General features: G+C 40.1%; 1 protein-coding gene across 13 annotated transcripts in view; it reads left to right on the top strand.

Annotated features, from left to right (window-relative positions):
- BPTF (bromodomain PHD finger transcription factor) overlaps window positions 1-24,343 on the top strand; it is a 148,841-nt gene that overhangs the window by 8,203 nt on the left and 116,295 nt on the right. For all 13 annotated transcript variants that reach the window (XM_037993316.2, XM_037993314.2, XM_037993313.2 and 10 more), the window contains exon 2: window positions 19,331-20,153. In XM_037993316.2, the coding sequence (XP_037849244.1) occupies window positions 19,331-20,153 (823 nt within the window). The remainder of the gene's footprint in view (window positions 1-19,330; window positions 20,154-24,343) is intronic.

Raw genomic sequence — 24,343 nt, 5'->3', positions numbered from 1 at the left:
CTGGAGTGCAGTGGCATGATCTTGGCTCACTGCAACTTCTGCCTTCTGGGTTCAAGAGATTCTCCTGTCTCAGCCTCCTGAGTAGCTGGGACTACAGGAGTGCGCCACCATGCCTGGGTAATTTTTGTATTTTTAGTAGAAGAGGGTTTCACCATGATGGCCAGACTTGTCTTGAAATTCTGACCTCAAGTGATCCACCTGCCTTGGCCTCCCAAAGTGCTGGGATTACAGGTGCACGCCACCATGCCTGGGTAATTTTTGTAGTTTTAGTAGAAGAGGGTTTCGCCGTGTTGGCCAGACTTGTCTTGAACTTCTGACCTCAAGTGATCCACCTGCCTTGGCCTCCCAAAGTGCTGGGATTACAGGTGTGAGCCACCGCGCCTGGAAGAAAGTAATTCAGGAGTTAGAATGAATCCTTGGTGATAGATTGGTTAGGCTGGGATGTGGTGAGTGGGAGAAAAAGATTCAAGGATGAACTGACTTCTGAGTCTCCCTTATTTCTCTTTTCCTTATTCACTCCTTGTTTGTTCTCCATCTCGAATGGATATAATAATACTGATTTCTTTGTAGTTCTCACATACCTAACTCCTAGTCACCTATCCATCACCTTCTCCAGCCTGCCTTCTCAGATCACCATTCCCTGTACCGCCAGGTGGGGCTAAGTTCCTTTGTTTCCCACTCCCTTAACCTCCAGGACCTTGTGCATTAATTGCTTTGGTTTCCAAATATTTGGGGATTTTTAAGGTATCTTTCTGTTACTGATTTTAACTTCATTTTGTTCAGAGTATACTTTGTATGACTTTAATTTTATAAAACGTTTTTAGAGGTTTGTTTTGCACCCCAAAATTTTGTCAGTCTAAGTGAATGTTCCGTATGTACTTGAAAAGAATTTTGTATTCTGCTCTTGTGGGGTGGAGTATTGCATAAATGTCAATTAGGTCAAGTTGATTGATAGTGTTATTACGATCTGTCTGACTTTCTACTTGTTCTGTTGATTACTGAGAGAAGTGTTGAAGTCTACAGCTATTGTGAAGGATTTGTCTGTTTCTCCTTGAAGTTCTAGCAATCTTCATGTATTTTGAGGCTCTGTATTCATGTGTTTTGAGACTCCTTCCTAAAGTCCATAAATCTTTAGGAAGGATCCCTTTATCCTCTTAATTATGTAACCCCTTTATCTGTATCTTTATCTGTTAAGACATGGAACTGAAATGGGCTTTTGATGATCTGGCCCTTCATTACAACCTAGTTTGGGCAGGGACAGTCTCATTCAGTCTCTGTAGTGCCTGGTTCAATCTCTTGAATGCAGTAGGCAGCACAGGTAATTGTGGAGCTGAATGACGAGTCAAAGAAAGCCTGTGGATTCTTTTCACCCTCTGTACTGTCCAGTTTGGTAGCCACTAGCCACATGTAGAGAATTAAATTAATTAAAACTAGGTAGGCCAGGCATGGTGGCTGACACCTGTAGTCCCAATACTTTGGGAGGCTGAGGTGGGAAGATCACTTAAGGCAGCAGTTCAAGACCAGCCTGAGCAGCATGGTAAGACGCTGTCTTTACAAAAGAATTAAAATAGTTGGGCGTAGGATGGCATGCCTGTAGTCCTACCTAATTGGGAGGCTGAGGTGGGAGGATTGCTTGAGCCCAGGAGTTTGAGGCCCTAGTCAGCTATGGACTATGCCGCCACACTCCAGCCTGGGTGACAGAGTGAGAACCCATCTCTTTAAAAAAAAATTTAAGTGAAATGAAAACTTCAGTTTCTCCAGTGGCACTAGCTATTATACGTTCATTTCAAGTGCTCTGTAGCCACGTGTATTGCACCACACAGATGTAGAGCATTTGGGGCGTTTCATATCATTGCAGAAAGTTCCCCAGGACTCATTGTAGGCAGTCTGCCTGTGTTAGACCAGTGAGAATTTACCTAACATCTCTTTTTCTCTAGCCTTTTACTTGCCCTAAATCCTGCACAACTTGGGTAGCCCCAGTGGTCTGGCTGAGTGAGGTTCTCCTTTGTGGAGACTCTGGGCCCAGCATTATTTGTGTATGTGATGGTATCGCTTTTCTGCAACAAGATTTGGGGTCATGTGTGAGATGACTTTCCATTATTTGTTGTTCTTGGTGGTAGGGTGAAGAGGCAGTTAACATGTGATTAGAAAATCTGCCGCAGTCCTGGTAAAGTTAAGCTAAAAGTTATATATATAGGCCAGAAGAGAAGGAAGGATTAGGATTCAGAGACTTTTGGTTGAGAAATTAAATGTGATAATTCAGAGAATTTCAGTGTTATAAAAGTGTAAAAGCTGATATACAAACTGAATTGTGAGATGTTAGTATGTCCTAGTGTGTCTGGGTTCTCCTGTATAAAATCTCTTTCTCAGGAGTCACTGGCCAAATTATTTATCTATGGAACCCCCTTGAGATTTGCTAAGAAAGTTATTCTTAGACTCCCCTCTATTCATGGATATGTTCTGTAATTCACACACTTGGGAAATGGCGTGTCCATGTGATTCATACCAAATGGCAATGGTCAGTAGATGCAGTTTATATATTTTACTAGAAATATGGCTTCCTGCTTGATTTCAGTATGTTCATAGTGCCTCTTTTGAGGTCTGTGTATAGTATATAGCATATTCTATTTATGGAAGTTAAAAAAGTATTTCAGAAATGCATGTATTAATCTGTGTGGAATTTCTCTTGTCCTTTTGCCTTTCTAATTCTTGCGTAGATACTTGTCTCAAGAGATGGTCCAATATTTAATATAGTGAATGATAGTCCATCCTGAAACAATTCTTTCTAAAGGTTTATAAGGTACATGAGGACTGATAAAACTCCAAGGAGAAACAGACAAATCCTTAACAATATTGTAGACTTCAACACTCTTGTCACAGTAATCAAGAGATCAAATAGACAGAAAGAAAGTGCACTTTTCCCTGTTTTTGTAGACATTAAAATTATTTCACACACTTCTTAAAGTCTTATTCAGTAAGTTACTCATTTCTCCACCTTATGACTGTACTGTGCTTTCAAAGTGCTGTGCAAAGAATAAAAAGTTTTAAAGTGGTTTTACTGTAATTTCAGATACGTATTTGAACTTTTGAGTCTGAATTATCCAGGTGAAATGCATTGGATTTCTGATCCTCTGTAAACTTGGAAGATTACCTGCTTCCAGGTATATTGGTTTTCCTTAATTGCCTTAATAGCGTGAGTTATGAATCTTCTCTGTGTCTCAGAAGAAACCTAACAGTGGAGATTGTTTATGGCAAGGGTCACACATTTACCTGCTCAGGTTAGGACCCTCTGTAAGGTAAAGACATGAAGCGCCCCTCTCTTTATTAATACATAACTGCATTTGCTGATAATATTGATTTGCCTTAAAAAACTAGACCTATTGAGAATTCAGGCTGTTTTTGCCTTTTCAGACAGTGCTGTCCTAAATGTGCTAGAGATGTACATTTCGCCACTTAAACTGGTGTTTCTGTAGGATCGATTCCTAGGAGTGGGATTGGATTTTTACGTTATAGTGTGTGCCATTTAAAAGACTGAACCAGATTATACTCTCAACATCTGTTTTTAAGCCTTCCCTAGTCTGTGCTTATGTGGTATTTTTTTTTGTTTTTTTTTTGAGATGGAGTCTCCCTCTGTCGCCCAGGCTGGAGTGCAGTGGCATGATCTTGGCTCACTGCAACCTCCACCTCCCTGGTGGAAGCAGTTCCCCTGCCTGCTTCCCTGAGTGACTGTGATTAAAGGCGCACGTCACCACGCGTGGCTAATTTTTTTTGTATTTTTAGTAGAGATGGGGTTTCACCATGTTGGCCAGACTGGTCTGGAACTCCTGACCTCAGGTAGTCTGCCCACCTTGTCCTCCCAAATTGCTTGGGATTACAGGCGTGAACCACCGTGCTTGGCGTGTGTGGTTTTAAATTGACTTTTTCTAGAATCTACTGAGGTTTACTCAGACCTTTGGCAGATGTTCTTGGATACTGACTAGGCCCAAAGTCCTCTTCTCATCAATTTATTGGCAAATACACTCACTTGCGATGTGATATGAGACCCTGAGGTTTACCTCCCAAATGGCAGGATGTCTGTTTTGAGAGTTTCCTGGCCAAGTGGTGGAAAGTACCGTAGAAATGGAGTTCTTCATTGCTTCTTACTTGAGTTTGGAACGTAGAGAAACCATTCTTCTGTGGACCTCAGTTTACTCACCTGTACAGTATAGGATGGACTTGATGATCTAATGGGCAAGGGATTGACATACTTGTTCTTAGGTTACCGATTAGTAAATATTTCAGGTTTTGCAGGCCACCTGGCTCTGTCATAGCTGCTCAGCTCTGCCCTTGTAGCATGAAAACAGCCATAGACAATAAGTAAACAAATGAACATAGCTGTGTTCTAATAAAACTTTCTTTACAAAAACAGGCTGTGGCTGGCCATAGTTTGTTCACCCTATTTTTGAGCTCTTGACATTCATTAGTCTGTGATTTCGGTAATTAGTTTAGGAAAAAAGCTTTGACTTTTATAAATAATGCTTCTGAAAATTTGGTAAAACCTTTAAATTTTTTTTTTGCTTTTCCCCTTTATCAGGAAAGTAATGTAGACAATTTAGAAAACCCAGAACATTAATATTTTGGTTCCTCTCATTAGGTAACCATCTTTGTGTAAACATGTGTACGTACATACTTTTATTTATTTATTTATTTGTTTATTTGAACTGGAGTCGCCCTGGCTGGAGTGCAGTGGTGCAATCTTGGCTCACTGCAACCTCCACGTCTTAGGTTCAAGTGATTCTCTTGCCTCAGTCTCCTGAGTTGCTGGGACTACAGGCAGTCGCTGCCACACCTGGCTAATTTTTTTTTTTTTAGTAGAGATGTGGTTTCACTAGCCCAGGCTGGTGTCGAACTCCTGAGCTCAGGCAGTCCTCCCGTCTCGGCTTCCCAAAGTGTTGGGATTACAGGCGTGAGCCACTGCGCCCAGCACATGTGTGCATACATACTTTTTACAAAATTGGATGAAGTATAATTCATTTGCTAAATATTTTCACCTATGCCATGAAATCTTATTTTATCTTTGTCTGTAAAAATACCTGCTCTCCTGGGGCTTCTAGTTGAAAACTAATGAATTTTAAAAATTAATTTTGTAGTTAGCCACCTATTCTTTTTTCTAGTTGTTTCTTGTAGCTTTTGCTTTGATTGGAATAATTTTATTCTAGGAATAAAGTATCATCTGCAAAAATGAATCATATGTACACCTCTGATTTTCTTATATTTATATCTCCTTTTTCTCTTCAAATTACATTGCCCTCTACCATTGATGGGAACCTGGGTGATAAAAAAGAAAAAAAAGAAAAAAGAAAGAAGCAAATTGCATTGTGTAGCATCTCCAAAACAATGTTAAATGTTAGTTATAATGATAGTCGTCTTAGTATGCTTTCCGAATTTAATGGAACTGATGTGACTATTTCATGGTTAACTGTTGGTTTGAGACCTTCAATATGTTGAGTATATTCACCTATTTCTCTTTTTTCCCTGTTTAAGTTAAAAAAAAAAATCAGATATGGCTATTGTATTTTGTCAAATGTCATCTTAGCATCTTTTAAGGTGATCATATAGTTTTTCTCCTGCATGCTACATATTAATTGCAGTGGTGTATATTCATAGATTTATATTAGATTTTATAATATTGATCCACCCTTGCATTCCTGCGGCGAACCTCTCTTGATCATATTTTTTTCATGTACTGTTTGACTTTTAAAAAGGTATTTTAACTTTTAAATAGTTTATACATGTACAGTGCCTAATGTATTTGTGATTCATCCATGTTGTTGTGTGTATCAGCAGTTTCTTTATTGCTGAGTAGCAATAAAGATAAACCTTTATTGCTGGGTTTTCACCGTGTTACCTAGGCTGGTCTTGAACTCCTGAGCTCAAGCAGTCCGCCTGTCTTGGCCTCCCAAAGTGCTGGAACTACAGGCATGAGCCACCATGGCCCAGCCAATTTCTTATTATTGAGTAATAAGAGTTCTTTATATATTTCGGATATGAGTGCTTTGTTAGGCTGTGTGATGTACATATATTTTCTCCCCATCTGTGCCTTGTGTTTCATTCTCTTAACAGTGTCTTTTTCCCAGAGTATAAGTTTTAAATTTTGATGAAGTCTAATTTATCTAATTTATCACTTTTTTTCTTTTACACATTTGGAGTTCATCTAACAACTTTGCCTAACCCAGAGCTTGCCAGACTTTTTGTGTAAAAGGTCAGATAGTAAGGCTAGGTGCAGTGGCTCATGCCAGCACTTCGGGAGGCTGAAGCTGGAGGATCACCTGCAGTCGGGAGTTCGAGACTAGCCTGACCAACATGGTGAAACCCTGTCTCTACTAAAAATACAAAAATTAGCCGGTCGTGGTGGCACATGCCTGTAATCCCAGCTACTTGGGAGGCTGAGGCAGGAGAATGACTTGAACCCAGGAGGCAGAGGTTGCGGTGAGTTGAGATCGTGCCATTGCACTCCAGCCTGAGCAACAAGAGCGAAAATCCATCTTAAAAAATAATAATAATAAAAATAAATACCACTATTTAATACTAATATAAAATTAGTATTTTATATTAGTAATATAATACTTTTTTTGACTAGTGATGGAATGACATATCTTTTTCTACCTTTTTGCTTTTAATCTATATATCATGATATTCATCTATTTTTTAATTTGTAAAAATAAAGATGGGATTTTGCCATGTTGCCCGGGCTGGTCTTGAATTCCTGGGCTCAAGCAATCCACCTGCCTCAGCCTCCCAAAATGCTGAGATTACAGGCGTGAGACACCATACCTGGCTGTATCATTATATTTTCAGATGGTTTCTTGTTTGTTTTTCTTTTAAATTTAATCTGACAGCCTCTTTTAATTAATAAGTTTTGAACCATTTACATTTAATATGCTTGATAACTATTGGATTTAGGTTTCCTATTTGATTATTTGTTTTCTGATTATCTCTTTTTGGGGGGGGGTTTCTTCTCTTTCTTTTGTCTGCCTACTTTTGGATTAATTGAATTTTGTTTTTTTTTTTGAGATGGAGTCTCGCTCTGCTGCCCAGGCTGGAGTGCAGTGGCGCAGTCTCGGCTCACTGCAAGCTCTGCCTCCTGGGTTCATGCCATTCTCCTGTCCCACCCTCCTGAGTAGCTGGGACTACAGGTGCCCGCCACCACGCCCGGCTAATTTTTTGTATTTTTTAGTACAGACGAGGTTTCACCATGTTAGCCAGGATGATCTTGATCTCCTGACCTTGTGATCCACGCACTTTGGCCTCTCAGAGTCCTGGGATTACAGGCGTGAGCCACTGCGCAAGGCCTAATTGAATATTTTTTAGTGTTACGTTTTATTAATTGGCTTTTGATTATATCTGTACTGTGTTTTTGCTGTAGGAATTACAAAATATATACCTAAACTATCTACTTAGAGTTAGCATTTTACCTCTAAATAAGATGTAAAATAAAACATAAAAGTATTGCAACCATATAGGTTTCTTTATTCTAGCACCCCCCGTGTTATAATTGTACATATGTGTTTATGTATGTGTATGTATATATCTTTATACACTTTCAATGTATGTAGATATATATAGATATGTATCTATATACACTTTCAGTGTATGTTATATCTATGTGCATACATTGTATATATACATAGACATTTATCTACGTACATTGAAATATATATATCTACATACAGATACAATGCATGCATGTTACCTTTGGCCACTACATCCTTCTTAAATTTCCTGTTGCCACTCATGACTCAATTTCCTTGACCGGTTATTCCTCTTTCAAACATCCCTCTTACGTGTGATAGTCCTCAGCATTTAGTTTCCCCAACTTTCCCCTAATTATCAGTTGACTCAGTTACCACCAAAATATCAATGACCTCTAGATCAATTTTTCTTCTCAGACCTCTCTTCTAAACTCCAGTTATGTATTTCCAACTTCCTGTGCGGTCCCAGATAAACTCCACTTTGTAGGAAATGGAAAGGAGTTTTAAAAGTTTAGGTTCAAAGCAAAATTTAAAAACTCATAAATGAGACAAAGATTTTGTGATGATAAAGGCTATGGTCCACAATGAAGATATAAAAGTAATGAACCTTTCTTTAAAACATATATGTGATAGAGTCAGTTCCCAACTTTCAGCCTTTCAGCGATTCAAGTAACTGCAGAACATCTTTAAAGTACTGAGAGAAATGTCCATCCAGAATTCTATATCCAGCATAAATACCCTTCAACAATTAAGGCCAAAAAAAAAAAAAAAAAAGAAATTTCGGATGAAGAAAATCTAAGACAATGTGTTGTCAAAAGTTTTGCTCTAAAATAAATGTAAAAGAAGGTCTTTAGGCCAAAGGAAAATTATACCAGAGGGAACACTAGAACTTCAGAGATAAAGAGCACAGAAATAGTACCTGGAAAAATTGAAAAACACAAACAGTTTCTCCTCTTTAGCTCTTTAAAATATGTATAGTGGTTGAAAGCGAAAGTTAGAACACTGATGAGACTTTCAATGTATGTAGATATATATGTAGATACATATATCTATATACATGTAGATATAAAGGTATATATCTACATACTTGCAAATATATATCTAGATATGTAGATACATATGTAGACATAGATACATGTAGATATATATCTACATGAGATTGAGTCTAGCTTTATCGCCCGGGCTGGAGTGCAGTGGTGTGATGTTGGCTAATTTTTTGTATTTTTAGTAGATACGGGGTTTCACCATGTTGGTCACACTGGTCTGGAGCTCCTGACCTCAAGTGATCTGCCCTCCTAAATCTCTCAAAGTGTTGGGATTACAGGCATGAGCCGCTGTGCCCGGCCTTACGTGAGACTTTGAATGTATGTAGATACATATTTAGATATATATATGTATAAATATCTGTATATATCTAGATATATATACAGAAAAGCTGAAAGAGTAGTACAACAATCACCTAGTATATCCTCTCGAGGGATTTGCCAATTTTTTATATTTTGGTGTGTGTGTGTTCTCTCACTCATACTGTATTTTAAAATATTATTTTTGCTGACAGTAAATTGCAGTGTTACACTTCACCTCAAAATAATTTGACGTACTCAAAAGACATTTCATTTAACACTGATATATTCCATTTCAAATTTCCCCAATTGCCTTTTATTGATGTTTTTTCCCCCCTTATCTAGGATTCAGTTGAGGATTATGTGTTTCATTTAGTTAATGTCTCTTTAACACCTTTACTCTAGAGCAGTTCTATCACATTTGGGGGTGAGGGTGGTCTTTTGTGATAATTAAATTTTTAAACTGTCCGGAGCAGTTGTCTTTTTCTTTTCTTTTCTTTTTTTTTTTTGAGACAGAGTTTTGCTCTTGTTGCCCAGGCTGGAGTGCAATGGCACAATCTTTGGTTGACCGCAGCCTCCGCCTCCTGAATTCAAGTGATTGTTCTGCCTCAGCCTCCCAAGTAGCTGGGATTACAGGCATGTGCCACCATGCCTGGCTAGTTTTGTATTTTTGGTAGAGACGGGGTTTCTCTATGTTGGTTAGGCTGGTCTCGAACTCCCAACCTCAGGTGATCCGCCCACCTCGGCCTCCCAAATTGCTGGGATTACAGGTGTGAGCCACCACCCGCCCCCCCCGCCAACCCCCCCCCCCCTTTTTTTTTTTTTTTTTAAAGATGGAGTCTCACTTTGTCCAGGCTGGAGTGCAGTGGCATGATCTTGGCTCACTGCAACCTCCGTCTCCCAGGTCCAAGAGATTCTTGTGCCTCAACCTCCTGAGTAGCTGGGACTATGGGATGCACCACCATGCCTGGCTAATTTTTTTTTTTTCTTGTGTTTTCAGTAGAGACAGAGTTTCACCTTGTTGCCCAGGCTGGGCTCAAACTCCTGAGCTCAGGTAATCTGCCCGTCTCGGCCTCCCAAAGTACTAGGATTGCAGGCGTGAACTACTGTGTCCAGTCTGTTGTCTTACAGAATGTCTCACCATTTGGATTTATCTGATTGTTTTTTACGTGCATAGATTGAGTTTAGATACTTGTGGTAGGAATGCTGTATAAGTGCACATCTCCTCCTCAGCACATCTCATGAGGAGGTACACCATCAATTTGTTCCATTATTGATAAGTTTGAACACTTGGTAAAGGTGACATGTGCTAGAATTATCCCTGTAAAGGTACCTTTCATCTTTGAAGGTAGTAGTTATCTGTGGGGTGATTCTTTGAGAATATCCTGTTGCCCAACAACCTTTCACCCAACGGTTTTAAGATCTATTGATGGTTCTTGCCTGGATGAATTACACCGGTGATTACAAATGGTGAGTTTTCTATTTCTGTCATTTCTTCGTTCATTATCTGGCATTTGACGACATCTCCCTTTCTTCCTCCCTCCATTTGGAGTCTTACTGAAGAGTGGGCTTGAGTTCTTCTTTTATTCATTGTGTAAAACAAGGGGCCAGGCATGGTGGTTCACGCTTGTAATCCCAGCACTTTGGGAGGCCCGAGGTGGGAGGATTGTGTGAGCCCAGGAGTTCAAGACCAGCCTGGGCAATATAGGGAGACCCCATCTCTACAGAAAATGTAAAAATCAGGTGGGCATGATGGTGCACGTCTTTTGTCCCAGCTACTCAGGAGGCTGAGGTGGGAGGATCTCTTGAGCCCAGGAGGTCGAGACTGCAGTGAGCAGTGATAGCACCACTGCACTGTAGCCTGGGTGACAGCAAGACTCTGTCTCAAAAAATATGTATTTTATTTTTTATATATATGTATAATTATATATATAAATGTATACAGTAAAAAAGAAAAACAAGGGATCTTTATGTCATAGTTTTTGAGCCACATTTTAGGAATGTTTACCAAACTGTCCTAGAGTCATATTTATTTGGGGAAAAGACTAAAGAGGTATATGAAAGACATTTTTATCTTTCAAAGGTTAAAAGACATTAAATGAGTTCTTAAACTTTTTTGAAGGCAAAATTTTTCTTTGGCCTATTTTTCTATTGAAGCAAAATTTTTTCTTGAATATGTGGAAGGTAACATTCACTAGTGGTTGATGAATCATTGTATTTGGTGGCAATCTTCTGTAAATAAATCTTTCAAATATAAAAAGTTCTCCCATTAAAATAATTATACAATAGTTCAAACATTCAGAAACATTTAAAAATATAAGCTGAGTATGGTGGCTCACACCTGTAATCCCATCTCTTTGGGAGGCTGAGGTAGGATCATTTGAGCCCAGCGGTTTGAGAGCAAGCTGGGCAACATAGAGGATACTGAACGTATCTTAGCTTTGTGTTGATAACCCAATGGGTTATTTGAACTTCAGTTATTGTGTGGTAGTCCCTAGATGTATCTCTAGACCAAGGCTGTCCAACAGAACTTTTTGTGATGATGGAAATATTCTATATGTGTACTGTCCTGTATGGTAGCCACGAGAAATATGTGGCTATTAAGTAAGCACTTTAAATTTTTATTCAGGTCTCATACTTTATAACATTGTCACTTCACTGGTTTGTCTCCTTTATCTGTCATTTCTCCCACCTGCACAATAGGCATTTGTTATTTCTCAAATTCCCTTTCACTGAGAGGTCAAGTCAGGTGGTTTTTAACAATATGGGAGGAAGTCTGATATGGTAGTAAAGACCATAGCTTAGGATTTGTGTGGGTTTGTTTGGAGACAGAGTCTCTGTCGCCTAGGGTGGAGTGCAGTGGTACAGTCTTGGCTCACTGCAACCTCTGCCCTTTGGGTTCAAGCAGTTCTAGTGCCTCAGCTTCTGGAGTAGCTGGGTGCGCACGTCACCACACCCAGCTAATTTTTGTTTTTTTAGTAGAGACAGGGTTTTGCCGTGTTGGCCAGGCTGGTCCCGAACTCTGGACCTCAAGTGATCCACCCACCTTGGCCTCCCAAAGTGCTGGAATTACAGGCATGAGCCACCAAGTCCAGCTGGACTTGTGGGTTTGTCGTCGTTTTTTGTTTTATTTGGGACCTGTGTTTTAGTTGTAACTCTTAGTGGTACTGGCTGTGACCTTGGACAAGTCATTTAGCCTCTCTATAAACATCTTTGAAAGGAGGTAATAATGGTATCTATTTTATGGAGTTGATCTGAGGATAAAAATGAAATAACGCACTTTAAAGTGCTTACTTAGTACAATGTCTGGCAAATAGAAAGCTCTCTATAGACCAGGCGTGCTAGCTCACGCCTGTAATCCCAGCACTTTAGGAGGCCGAGGCTGGTGGATCACCTGAGTTCAGGAGTTCGAGACCAGCCTGGCCAACATGTTGAAACCCCATCTCTACTAAAAATACACAAATTAGCTGGGCATGGTGGTGGGCACTTTCAATCCCAGCTACTTGAGAGTGAGGCAGGAGAATGGCTTGAATCTGGGTGGTGGAGCTCGCAGTGAGCCTTGATTGCACCACTGCAATCCAGCCTGGGTGACAGAGTAAGACTCCGTCTCTAAAAAAAAAAAAAAAGAAAGCACTCTATAAAAGCTGGCTGCTGGTTGTTATATTATTACTGACACAGAAGATAGGGATTGGGAGCAAATGGAATGTACTCGAAGAGCATAGCCTTGTTCAGTAATGTTAATACTAGATTGGGACACTATTCCACATCCAAAGGTGAATCCTTGTTACATTTGACAAGTAAGTTTCATAATTTTTAAAAGATTTCAATGCATCACAGATTATTTCTTCTTAATATGCCATTCATGGTTTATATATATGTAACAGTAGATTAAATAATTAGATTTTATTAGTTCTGGAGTATTAACTTCTGCTGGAAATGAACTTCCCGCTTCCCTATACCAGTGTTGAGTGAGGCCTCTTTCTCTCAGATACCAATTAGAAATAAGGGGACAATGACATTTTTTTCCTTCTAGAAACACACATTATATAGAGTTGTCTTTTGAGGTCTAGAAGTCTGAAAACACTAATTTTTTTTTTTTTTAATTAATACAATAAATGTAGGGTTCAGCTCTAAAAAATCGACAGTGGTTTCTGGGATTTAATATTGGCATGACTTTATCCCTGCATCTCTGCGCTCTGCAGGTAGTTTTGTTTATGGGTGTCTGGTTGAGCAAATATTTTTTTAGTTGCTACAATAACTAAAACATGATCTGTGCTCTAAAGGAGTCAACAAATGAGTCGGGGAGGGGGCATGAGTAATTGCCTGTAATATAATGGTGCTCAACGCTGTGTCGTGGAGGACCATACAAAGTGTAAGAAGCACAGTGCCTGGAGGCGCAGCAAAGGGTAGTAGAGGTGACATTTGTGCCCGGGCTTGAAAACTGTCTAGGATTTCTCAGAATTTCAGAAAAGTAAGGCAAATTCTGTCCATATAGGCAAACTTTTTTTTATTAAAAGTATGAGAAATTAATTAAATAACAGATTATGACTACAATGCATATTTAAAAACCAAGGAATGATGAGTGCTGTTGACTAGTTCATCCAAACAGTTCAGAGAAGAGAATATCCATGTAGATCCCTCTGATATTACAGAATACAAAGGAGCAGAAAATTTTGCCTCAGTAAATGCCAGGTCATTCTAATTAGAATACCTATACATTATAACATAATTCCTCCATTGAGGTAATAACTGCCAGGTGGTCCAGAGTCTGCCATTCAGTCAAGAAATTCACTCCCTTAAGCTAGACTGTGCTGGAAATTCATTGACAAATTTTGTTCTCTGGTTCTCCATTTTTCTTCAGAATTCATGCAGACCACTTGACTTCCTTAGCATTTTCTTTTGTCGGCATATATTAATGTCTTTGATTAAGCTTCAACTTCCCTTTGCATCAATCCTATTGTAATCATGCCTCCTGAGGCATCTTTTTGCTTCCCTTGCATGAATTTCCAAAGCCCTTTCTGCTTGGTAAGGTGAGTATCCATTTTCTTTAAAGTAGTGGTTTTCAAACTTGCCTGCACATCAGAATTATTTGGGGAGAAGGATAAAAATACTGAGCTTCACCTGGGGTTCTGTGAATTTGGGTTGCATTTGAGATTACTTTTAACAATTTACCAGATGATTTTTGCTGCACTTCCATTTCAAGGCAGCTTTTCTTTTTTTTTCTTTTCTGTGAGACGAAGTCTTGCTCTGTTGCCCAGGCTGGAGTGCAATGGCACAATCTCGGCTCACCACAACCTCCGCCTCCTGGGTTCAAGCGATTCTCCTGTCTCAGCCTCCCGGGTAGGTGGGATAACAGGCATGTGCCACCACACATGGCTAATTTTTGTATTTTTAGTAGAGATGAGATTTCTCCATGTTGATCAGGCTGGTCTCGAACTCCTGATCTCAGGTGATCCACCCGCCTCGGCCTCCCAAAGTGCTGGGATTACAGGCGTGAGCCACCACGCCCGGCTCAAGGCAGCTTTTCAAACTTTAATGACCATATAAATTACCTGAAGATGGTGAGAAACTGCAGATCCTAATTTCGTAGGCCTGGGCTTGGGCCTGAGATTCTGAATTGCTCTCAAACATGATAATGCCAATCACTTGTTGAGTAGCAAGGTTTTTGTTTCTTTTTGTTTGTTTGTTTTTCCAATATTTTCATGACATTCAATGAATAGCAAGGTTTGAAGGTAACTTCTGGAATTTCATCTAATGTGTATTAATTTTTACTCATCTGAATCTTAGGGGAAATAACCTATCAGGTTATAGGGAGGTGTTTCTCAGAGTATGGTTCGCCAGAACAGCACAACCTGGGAATTGTTAGAAATGCAAGTTCTCGACCGGGCGTGATGGCTCACACCTGTAATCCCAGCACTTTGGGAGGCTAAGGCGGGTGGATCACTTGAGGTGAGGGGTTTGAGACCAGCCTGGCCAACATGGGGAAACCCCGTCTCTACTAAAAATACAAAATAAAAATTAGCCGACCATGATGGTGGGCACCTGTAATCCCAGCTACTCGGGAGGCTGAGGCAGGAGAATCACTTGAACCTGGGTGACAGAGGTTGCAGTGAGCCTAGATCGTGCCACTGCACTCCATCCTGGGCAACAGAGCAAGACTCCATCTCAGAAAAAAAAAAAAAAAAAAAAAGAAATGCAAGTTCTCCGACTCTATTCTAGACCTATTGAATCAGTAACATATGCTCTCTGAAGTTTGAGAACCACGGTTTTAAGGCTTCTCACTGTAGTCATGTATTTACTTACATAGAAATCAAAACACATTTCTAATGTCATCAGATAATGCAAGGATATAATTTTCTTGTGTAAGTGCATGGGCTAGCACTTTCAAAACTACTAATCCTTTCAATACATGTTTATTTAATAGCTTATTATATGCTAGCCACTAAACATTGGCAAACAGCTTAAAAAATCCCTGCCCTTACGGAGATTATATTCTAGTGGTGATGTTAACTATTAGTTCATATATGTATTTATCCATAAGTAGTATATAAAACTATTTTTCCATGGTTTTACATTTTAAAATTAAAAAACTTTTCTTTTGCTTCATGGTGTTTTTGTTTGTTCGTTTGTTTTTTGAGACAGAGTCTCACTCTGTCGCCTAGGCTGGCAGTGGCATGATCTCGGCTCACTGCAACCTCCGTCTCCCAGGTTCAAACGATTCTTCTGCCTCAGCCTCCCGAGTAGCTGGGAGTACAGGTGTGTGCCACCACGCCCAGCTAATTTTTGTATTTTTGGTAGAGACGGGGTTTCACCATATTGGCCAGGCTAGTCCGGAATTCCTGACCTTGTGATCTGCCCACCTCGGCCTCCCAGAGTGCTGGGATTACAGGCATGAGCCACTATACCCTGCCTGGTGTTTTTGTTTTTTAAGATTGAACCATGTTGATATGCATAGCCCTAAATTACTTAAGATTGATCTGTAGAATTCTATCCAATGAATAAGCCACAATTCAACTGTTTTCCTGTTGATGGACATTTTGGTTGTTTTTAGCTTGGTTGATTGTTTCTTTGCTTTTATAAACAACGTTAAATGCTCTGCGTTGTTCTATGTGGGAAATACACTAGGGGAGAAGAAAAAACACACACACGCTACCTTTAAGGGTAGACAAGCTTTATCCCACGTAAATGGCAATGTGGATATAATAAGTAAATGATATAATAAGCAAATTGATACAGTGAGCAAATTGTAATGGAAAGGGAAGGGAAAAGTGATATATCTGTTTACACTCACCAGACTATGGAGGATTCATCACCAGACTGCAGGCTGGGCTCCAGAGTCGGCCACTCATCTGTGCACAGACGAGTGTTCTCATGAAGCTTGGGCAGAGCCTGGGACCCTAGCTCTTTTTGTAACGAGTTGTTTGGCATGAGGTCCAGTCACAAGGGCCTTTCGGGACTGGGCTCAAGGAACACAAAAAGGTCAACTTGTTTTTGTGATTTTCTGCTGTTTTTTTTGTTTGTTTGTTTTTTGTTTTTAACCACCGTATAGGAATAAATTGAAATAGAGATTTCTCCCCAACAGCGCTGGATGAACGCCTCAAGGGGCTCACACAGCCTGTTCCAACACTTGGTGACCATTGTTTGTGTCCACGTTCAATTGAGTTCAAATTTAATATTTAACTTTTCCTTCACATGCATATGCATAAGGATAGTTTCTCTAGAGAAGTATTTTTCTAACTGTGAGCTGCAAGGAGCATGTTTCAAAAGTAGAAAGAGAATAGAATAGAAAATATTGGTAGGAGAGAAGATACTATTATAAAGCATGTAGTGAGAATAGTATTTTATAGAGCTTTTGTTTTCAGGGGTATGTGTACTGGATAAGATGTAAAATGATATTTCTTACTTGGTTGTGGGCAAATGGGTTTGCAGGCTGTTCAGTTATATGCAGAACCTTAAACTTGACTAATTACTGAATTGCTGTCTGAAGTTGTGAAGTTTACAGTCCCAATGGTGGTATACTCCTGTTTCCATTGTTCTGCATCCTTCCCAATAGTTTGTTTGGTTAAACTGTTAAATTTTTGTCCATTGAGGAGTATGAGAACAGTTATTTCATTGTGGTTTTACTTTGCCTTTCCTTGCTAACTAGTGAGCTTGGGGTCCTCTTTTTTTTTTTTTTTTTTTAATGCAGGAAAATTAATGTAATTCACCTGGTCGATAGATGCCTGATCAGTGTTGAAAATGATAATGAGTGTAATGCTCAGTGGTGTATTCTGAATACACTTCTGTGAATAAGTGAAATGACTTGACTTTCTTATACTAATGATTGACAGTTGAGGGGCTTAAATGGTTTAATTTAATGTGTTCTCTCTTTATACACTGTAGTCTGTGTTCAATTCTATAAACTTGAATCTTTGAATTTAGTATAATGACGTTGTATTTATATAAGACTATCAGTAGTCATTAGTAGCAGCATCATTTTATTGATTTGAGTATTAATAGTTTTATGTTTGTATAGATACCTGTCCAATTTTTTCTTTTAAAATTTTATGCTGAAAATACATGCATGAATTATTTTTTAAAGTATAAAAAAGTAAAAAGAAATTAGTCTTCTTTTCCTGTCCTCCAACTCTCCCCAGAAGCAACTACTCTAAAAAGATTCTTATATGACCTCTTAGATATATATACTTTATCACTATCCCCTTGCCCTCCTCTTTTTTTTTTTGAAACGGAGTCTCGCTCTGTTGCCCAGGCTGGAGTGCAGTGGCTGGATCTCGGCTCACTGCAAGCTCCACCTCCCGGGTTTACGTCATTCTCCTGCCTCAGCCTCCCGAGTAGCTGGGACTACAGGCGCCCGCCACCTCACCCGGCTAGTTTTTTGTGTTTTTTAATAGAGACGGGGTTTCACCGTGTTAGCCAGGATGGTCTCGATCTCCTGACCTCGTGATCCTCCCGTCTCGGCCTCCCAAAGTGCTGGGATTACAGGCTTGAGCCACCACGCCCGGCCTCCTCTTTTTACTTTTAGTTTCTTTATTCAAATAACATTCTATTCATTGTTGTGTAGCTGTTCATTCCTTCTGCTTAACACTGTATCTTAAAGATTGTTTCATTTTAACACATAGGAATTTTACCACTACTGAATTTTATTCCATTGTGTGGATGCATCATAATTCATTTAACTATTTATGTATATTTAGATTAAAAAGAAAACCCATGCAAAAGTTTCAGCTTTTGTAAACTATATTGAATTAAATGTTTTGTACTTAAATGAATGTGTGAGTATGTAGGATAAATTCCAGGAGGTGAAATTACAGGGTCTCAAAGGGATATACATTTAGATAGATTTTTGCCAAATTGCCTTCTAAAAATTCAACCAATTTATACTCTCCCAAAAGTAGATCAGAATGGGCCGTGTGCGGTGGCTCACACCTGTAATCCTAGCACTTTGGGAGGCCGAGGTGGGTGGACCACCTGAGGTCAGGAGTTTGAGACCAGCCTAGCCAATGTGGTGAAACCCCATCTCTACTAAAAAATACAAAAATTAGCTGGGGGTGGTGGCGCCTGCCTGTGGTCCCAGCTACTCAGGAGGCTGAGACAGGAGAATCGCTTGAATCTGGGAGGCGGAGGTTGCAGTGAGCTGAGATTGTGCCACTGCACTCCAGCCTAGGTGACGGCTCTAGGTGATTAAGTGAGGTACATATGTTTGTTAAAAACAAAACTCTCAATTATGTATATTGGTATATTTATATACTTACATATGTATATCTGGACATCACATCTTATAAATTGGGGAACAGGTATCTAAAAAGTTGTTTAACTGACTGGTAAGAAATGTAGTCTGTTGTCTGTTTCCTAGGTAAGCCACTTTTCTTTTCCCCCAGCATTGGAATTCTTCTCTCCTTCTCTGCCCTTCTTTCCTTTCTGTCTTCACTTTGAGCCCATGCTTCACTGTGGAACTCTGCTTAGGAGGTACTTCTGGCAGAAAAAAAGAGGTCTACACTGGGAACTTCCTGTCTGGTTGTTGACAGGCATTTCTGTATTACAGCTGACCGTGTGAGATCTGTTGTCCCTACTTTGTGCTGTGTATCTTACGTGTAAATGTTTTTTCTCATTTATATTCTTGTCAAATCATTCATAAATGCAGTTATTTATTATTATTATTATTTCCTTAGAGATCCTTGTTCTGACACTGTTATGTTTTAATCATGGTTACCTGTGAGCCAATTAATCCCTCTAGGTAATTGAGAACTGATTATAGTTTTTTTACTTCTGGTTTATAGTCTAATGGGAAAACTTTGAATTTAGATTTTCTGTAGACTTAAAAATTAGAGCTGAATCATTACTTCTTCATATTATTTTAACTTGACAATTATTAAAGAAATGTGCTTATCTATTTTAGGGGGGTATATGTTCAAATAGGAAATTTGTAGAAATGATGTAATATATTGATCTGTAATGATGTCATTTCTTTATTTACAGGTAGGCGAAAACCAAGAGTACATCGGCCTCGTTCTCCGATATTGGAAGAAAAAGACATCCCACCCCTTGAATTTCCCAAGTCCTCTGAGGATTTAATGGTGCCTAATGAGCATATAATGAATGTTATTGCCATTTACGAGGTACTGCGGAACTTTGGCACTGTTTTGAGATTATCTCCTTTTCGCTTTGAGGACTTTTGTGCAGCTCTGGTGAGCCAAGAGCAGTGCACACTCATGGCAGAGATGCACGTTGTGCTTTTGAAAGCAGTTCTGCGTGAAGAAGACACTTCCAATACTACCTTTGGACCTGCTGATCTGAAAGATAGCGTTAATTCCACGCTGTATTTCATAGATGGGATGACGTGGCCAGAGGTGCTGCGGGTGTACTGTGAGAGTGATAAGGAGTACCATCACGTTCTTCCTTACCAAGAGGCAGAGGACTACCCATATGGACCAGTAGAGAACAAGATCAAAGTTCTACAGTTTTTAGTCGATCAGTTTCTTACAACAAATATTGCTCGAGAGGAATTGATGTCTGAAGGGGTGATACAATATGATGACCATTGTAGGGTTTGTCACAAACTTGGGGATTTGCTTTGCTGTGAGACATGTTCAGCAGTATACCATTTGGAATGTGTGAAGCCACCTCTTGAGGAGGTGCCAGAGGACGAGTGGCAGTGTGAAGTCTGTGTAGCACACAAGGTGCCTGGTGTGACTGACTGTGTTGCTGAAATCCAAAAAAATAAACCATATATTCGACACGAACCTATTGGATATGACAGAAGTCGGAGGAAATACTGGTTCCTGAACCGAAGACTCATAATGTAAGTAAATCTGGTCTTAATTTTTTGTATGCATTTAAAATTAAACCAGTTTCCTTCATGATTGATACAGCAGACCTATGCTGTTGATGTGGTATAAACCTTTGTAACTTAATAGCTATACAGTTAAATAATTTTAGTTGAAGGAATATGTGCATTAAAATAGCTTTTAAGAAGGTAAAGGAAACATATATGAAAGAAGCAAAATTCCATTTTTTTGATGCCTAGGATAAGAAATAGAATGTTTCTAGGTGGGCTGGGCACAGCAGCTCACACCTATAATCCCAGCACTTTGGGAGGCCGAGGTGGGTGGATCACCTGAGGTTGGGAGTTTGAGACCAGTCTGGCCAACGTGGTGAAACTCCACCTCTACTGAAAATACAAAACTTAGCCAAGTATGGTGGCACATACCTGTAATCCCAGCTACTCAGGAGGCAGAGACAGGAGAATTGCTTGAACCTGGGAGGTGGAGGCTGCAGTGAGCTGAGATCATGCCACTGCATTCTAGCCTGGGTGACAGAGACAGATTCTGTCTCAAAAAAAAAAAAAAAAAAGAATGTTTCTAGGTGGAATACCACTGTGAGCCTGTTTTTGGCCTAGCTCAGGTCATCCATCCCTAACTTTGGTGTCAGGATTGTTTTACTTCTCTTTTTTGGTTTTACCGTATCTGTATGTACAATAGAACAGCAAGAAAAATACCTAGTTGTCTAAGGAAAGGTCAGCTCTGCCATTATCGGTTGGAATCCCCCAGGAGACGATGATCCCAACAGACTCAGGGTCATAGGCTGGCCTCAGTGTTCCTGAGGATTTTCGAGAAGCTCTTCTGAGAAGTCTGTGGGCGAGGTCAGGAGACAGTCTCAGGGTTTACCTCAGTCAGGGCATCAGGCAGGGTTGTAGTGTGGACTGAGTATCTGACATCTTGTGGCTGTAGGGTCAGAGGGATAGGCTACTTTGTGTCTTCAGCTTCTGAAGTCTTCAAAGCCCTCTTCCAGTTCTTAGAATTAGGTCAAATGAAAAAATCTGGTAGGATGAAATGAATGTCAGAACAGGGCATGGAAAGGAGAGTAGAAACTTTATCACTGTGCTGTCGAGAAATCTGAATCCACACTGATTCTTCATTCTTTGTGGCTGGAAGCTTATAGAATCTTCACTGTCTATGGTGTTCCGCAGTTTTACAGTGACACGCCCTTGTGTGGGCCGCTCTCATCCACGAGGTAATTTTGGTGGGCATTTTCAATCTGGCAATTGTGTTCTTTGATTCTGAGAACTTCTCTTGACAACTTCCTCTTTTCCCTCTTGTATTTATCTTGAGCTATGATTTTATTGGATGTTGGACTTCCTGTTTTGGTCTTCTGACTTTCTTATCATTCTCTCCAGTTTTCCTCTTTGTCTCTTTCTCTTTGGGGTATGTGTATGTGTTCAGTTTCTTAAGATTTCCTTATCTTGGTCGTCCAACCCTACTATCCAGTTTTTCCTTTGTGCTACCATATTTTTATTATCTAAGAGCTCTTTTGGTTTTAGAATCTTCCTTTAAAAAAAATAGTAAAATCCTCTTTCTGTGTCTTGGATATAGTATTTTCTCTTAACTTTCTGAGGCCATTAATGACAGATTTTTTTCTCTCCTCTCTGCATGGTCTGTTTCTTCTAAGTTGGTTCTTCCTATTCTTTGTTTTGGTTTTTCTATTTCATATTCAGATGTTTATTAATTCTTAATTTTCTGCTCCTCATTATCATTGTGGTACTATATAGCCAATTGGAAGCTCTGAGCCAGTGGGTGAGCCTTATCAATTTTGATGTAACCATTGGATGATTTTCATTGTCTCTTTTATTGGGGGAAATCCCTCTTGTCAGTATCTTGAGGTCTGTCCTCAAGAGTAAGCTCTAGAGGAGCAATGGCATGGAAAGGCCTTTTCCTGTTTCCTGCTTGAAGCATGAAGGTCTTGCTAGTGGTATTCTGGTGGCTGAGTGGTGGAAGAAAGCTTCATTTATTGTGCACACAGCATTTACTATGTGTATTGTCACTTAAATCCTCAGTTTTCTGTACAATACCTTTGTTCACAACTGAGTGTGGTTTCTCCCAGTCCAGGGACCCTCAATTTAACTCCTCCGGAGACTAGACCTTTGATAGCTTGAAGGGGAGAGAGATGGTTTAGAAATCTGCTCCAGCCAGTTCCCTATTCTAGAGACACCTACCCCTCCTCGTTATCATTGCTTTTTGAGGATTGTGTTCTCAACCTCACCTTCCTTTTTAGTTTGAGATGGACTTTCTTGGGTCTGCTGAGACAGTAATCACTGTTCATCTACATTTGGATTTTTTGTTGTTGTTGTTTCTGTGTCTCCCCTACTTTATCCTTATGAGTTTGTCTTTAACAATTTTTTTTTTCTTTTTTTCGAAGACAGGCTCTCCCTTTGTCACCCAGGCTCTGGAGTGCAGTGGCACTATCTCGGCTAACTGCAGCCTCGACCTCCTGGGCTCAAGCAGTCCTCCTGCTTCAGCCCCCCAAGTAGCTGGAACTACAGGTGTGTGCCACCATGCCTGGCTAATTTTTGCATTTTTTGTAGAGACAGGGTTTCACCACGTTACTCAGGCTGGTCTCGAACTTGTGAGCTCAAGCCATCTGCCCTCCTCGGCCTCTCAAAGTGCTGGGATTATAGGCGTGAGCCACTGCGTCCAGCCTAACAATATTTCTTTAGCATGGTTTTAAGAAGTTTTCAGGAGGGAGCAAAATTAAATCTGTCACCTTAACTCAGAAACTGCTGTGAGAAACAATACATAAGGTTTTAAATGTATATTCCTTGTCTTTTGGTTTGGATCAGGTATTTTAAGAAATATGTGTAAAATATGTGTAATTTTTTTCTTTTCTTGCTCCCTTACCTCCCATACATGTCATGGCATTCCTTGTGCCGTTTTTTGTTTTTATCTTTGTTTTGACATTTTGCTGTTGAGGTGGTAACACGGAAACCTTTGTCAGCAAGGTCATTCCAAATGGTGAAATAACTGTAACCACATTTTTAAAGTTTATTGCTCTTGGGAAGCTGAGGCACAGGAATCACTTGAACCCAGGAGGCAGAGGTTGCAATGAGCCGAGATGGCGCCACTGTACTCCAGCCTGGGTGATGGAGTGAGACTCTGTCTGTCTCAAAAAAAAAAAAAAAAAAAAAAATAGTTTACTGCTGTGTTGTCATTGTAAGTGGAAATTCAGTCATGCTGCTTGTCAGGCAGCCCGGTGCTGTACTCTGTATAGACATTCAGCAGTCAGCAGGTCACGTTCACACAGTCTCAAGTGCCTTCCTGAAAGGAGCTCATAGTCATCAGGATGGCTGGGAACAAATTAGGAAGTAAGTGAAATTTAGTCCATGTTCCAGTTCTCCCATTCCTGTGCCTTCCTTCCTGTGCTGCTTGTCCTCACCCTTTGGATATTCACTCTCATTGCCTCTTTCTTTCCCTGTGCTGCGCTTTTTGGCCAGATAGAGACCAAAGCTGCCTTGTCCACATACAGAAAAACCTTGACCTCTTTAAGGCTCATTACACAGTAATCAGTGGTATAGGTCTTAGTTTCGGAGACCTGTAAATAGAAGTAGCTGTGATAAATTAGGAATAGCCAAGAGCAACATTTATTGAGCACTTCCACGCGTGCCTCACAGTGTCCTAAGCGTTTTATGTATTTTAAATTAATCCTTCCAACAGCCCAATAATGCAGATACTTTATTTTTTAATTTTTATTTTATTTTTAATTATTTTTGGAGACAGGGATTCACTGTCGCCCAGGCTAGAGTGCAGTGACATGATCATGGCTCACTGCAGCCTCAGTCTCCCAGGCTTGGGCCATCCTCTCACCTCAGCCCTGCTAGGAGCTGGGACTACAGGCCTGTGCCACCACGTCCAGCTGATTTTTAAATTTTTTATTTTGTAGGGGTCTCACCGCGTTGGCCAGGCTGGTCTCGAACTCCTGGGTTCAAGCAATCCTCCCACCTCAGCCTCCCAAAGTGGTAGGATTACAGGCCTGAGCCACCATGCGGTGCCTTGCAGGCACTATTTTTGTCTGCATTTTATAGATGAAGAGCCTAAATCTCAAAGAGGTTAAATAATTTGCCCTTGATTTTGCCCAAGACCCTGTGGCTCTTAGGAGTTAGAACCTGGAATTTTTTAGGCCAGGCGCGGTGGCTCAAGCCTGTAATCCTAGCACTTTGGG

The sequence above is a fragment of the Chlorocebus sabaeus genome, chromosome 16 (assembly GCF_047675955.1).
Source record: "Chlorocebus sabaeus isolate Y175 chromosome 16, mChlSab1.0.hap1, whole genome shotgun sequence".
NCBI lineage: Eukaryota > Metazoa > Chordata > Mammalia > Primates > Cercopithecidae > Chlorocebus > Chlorocebus sabaeus.
The sequence above is the reverse complement of the archived record's forward strand: the minus strand, read 5'-3'. Positions and strand labels throughout refer to the sequence as shown.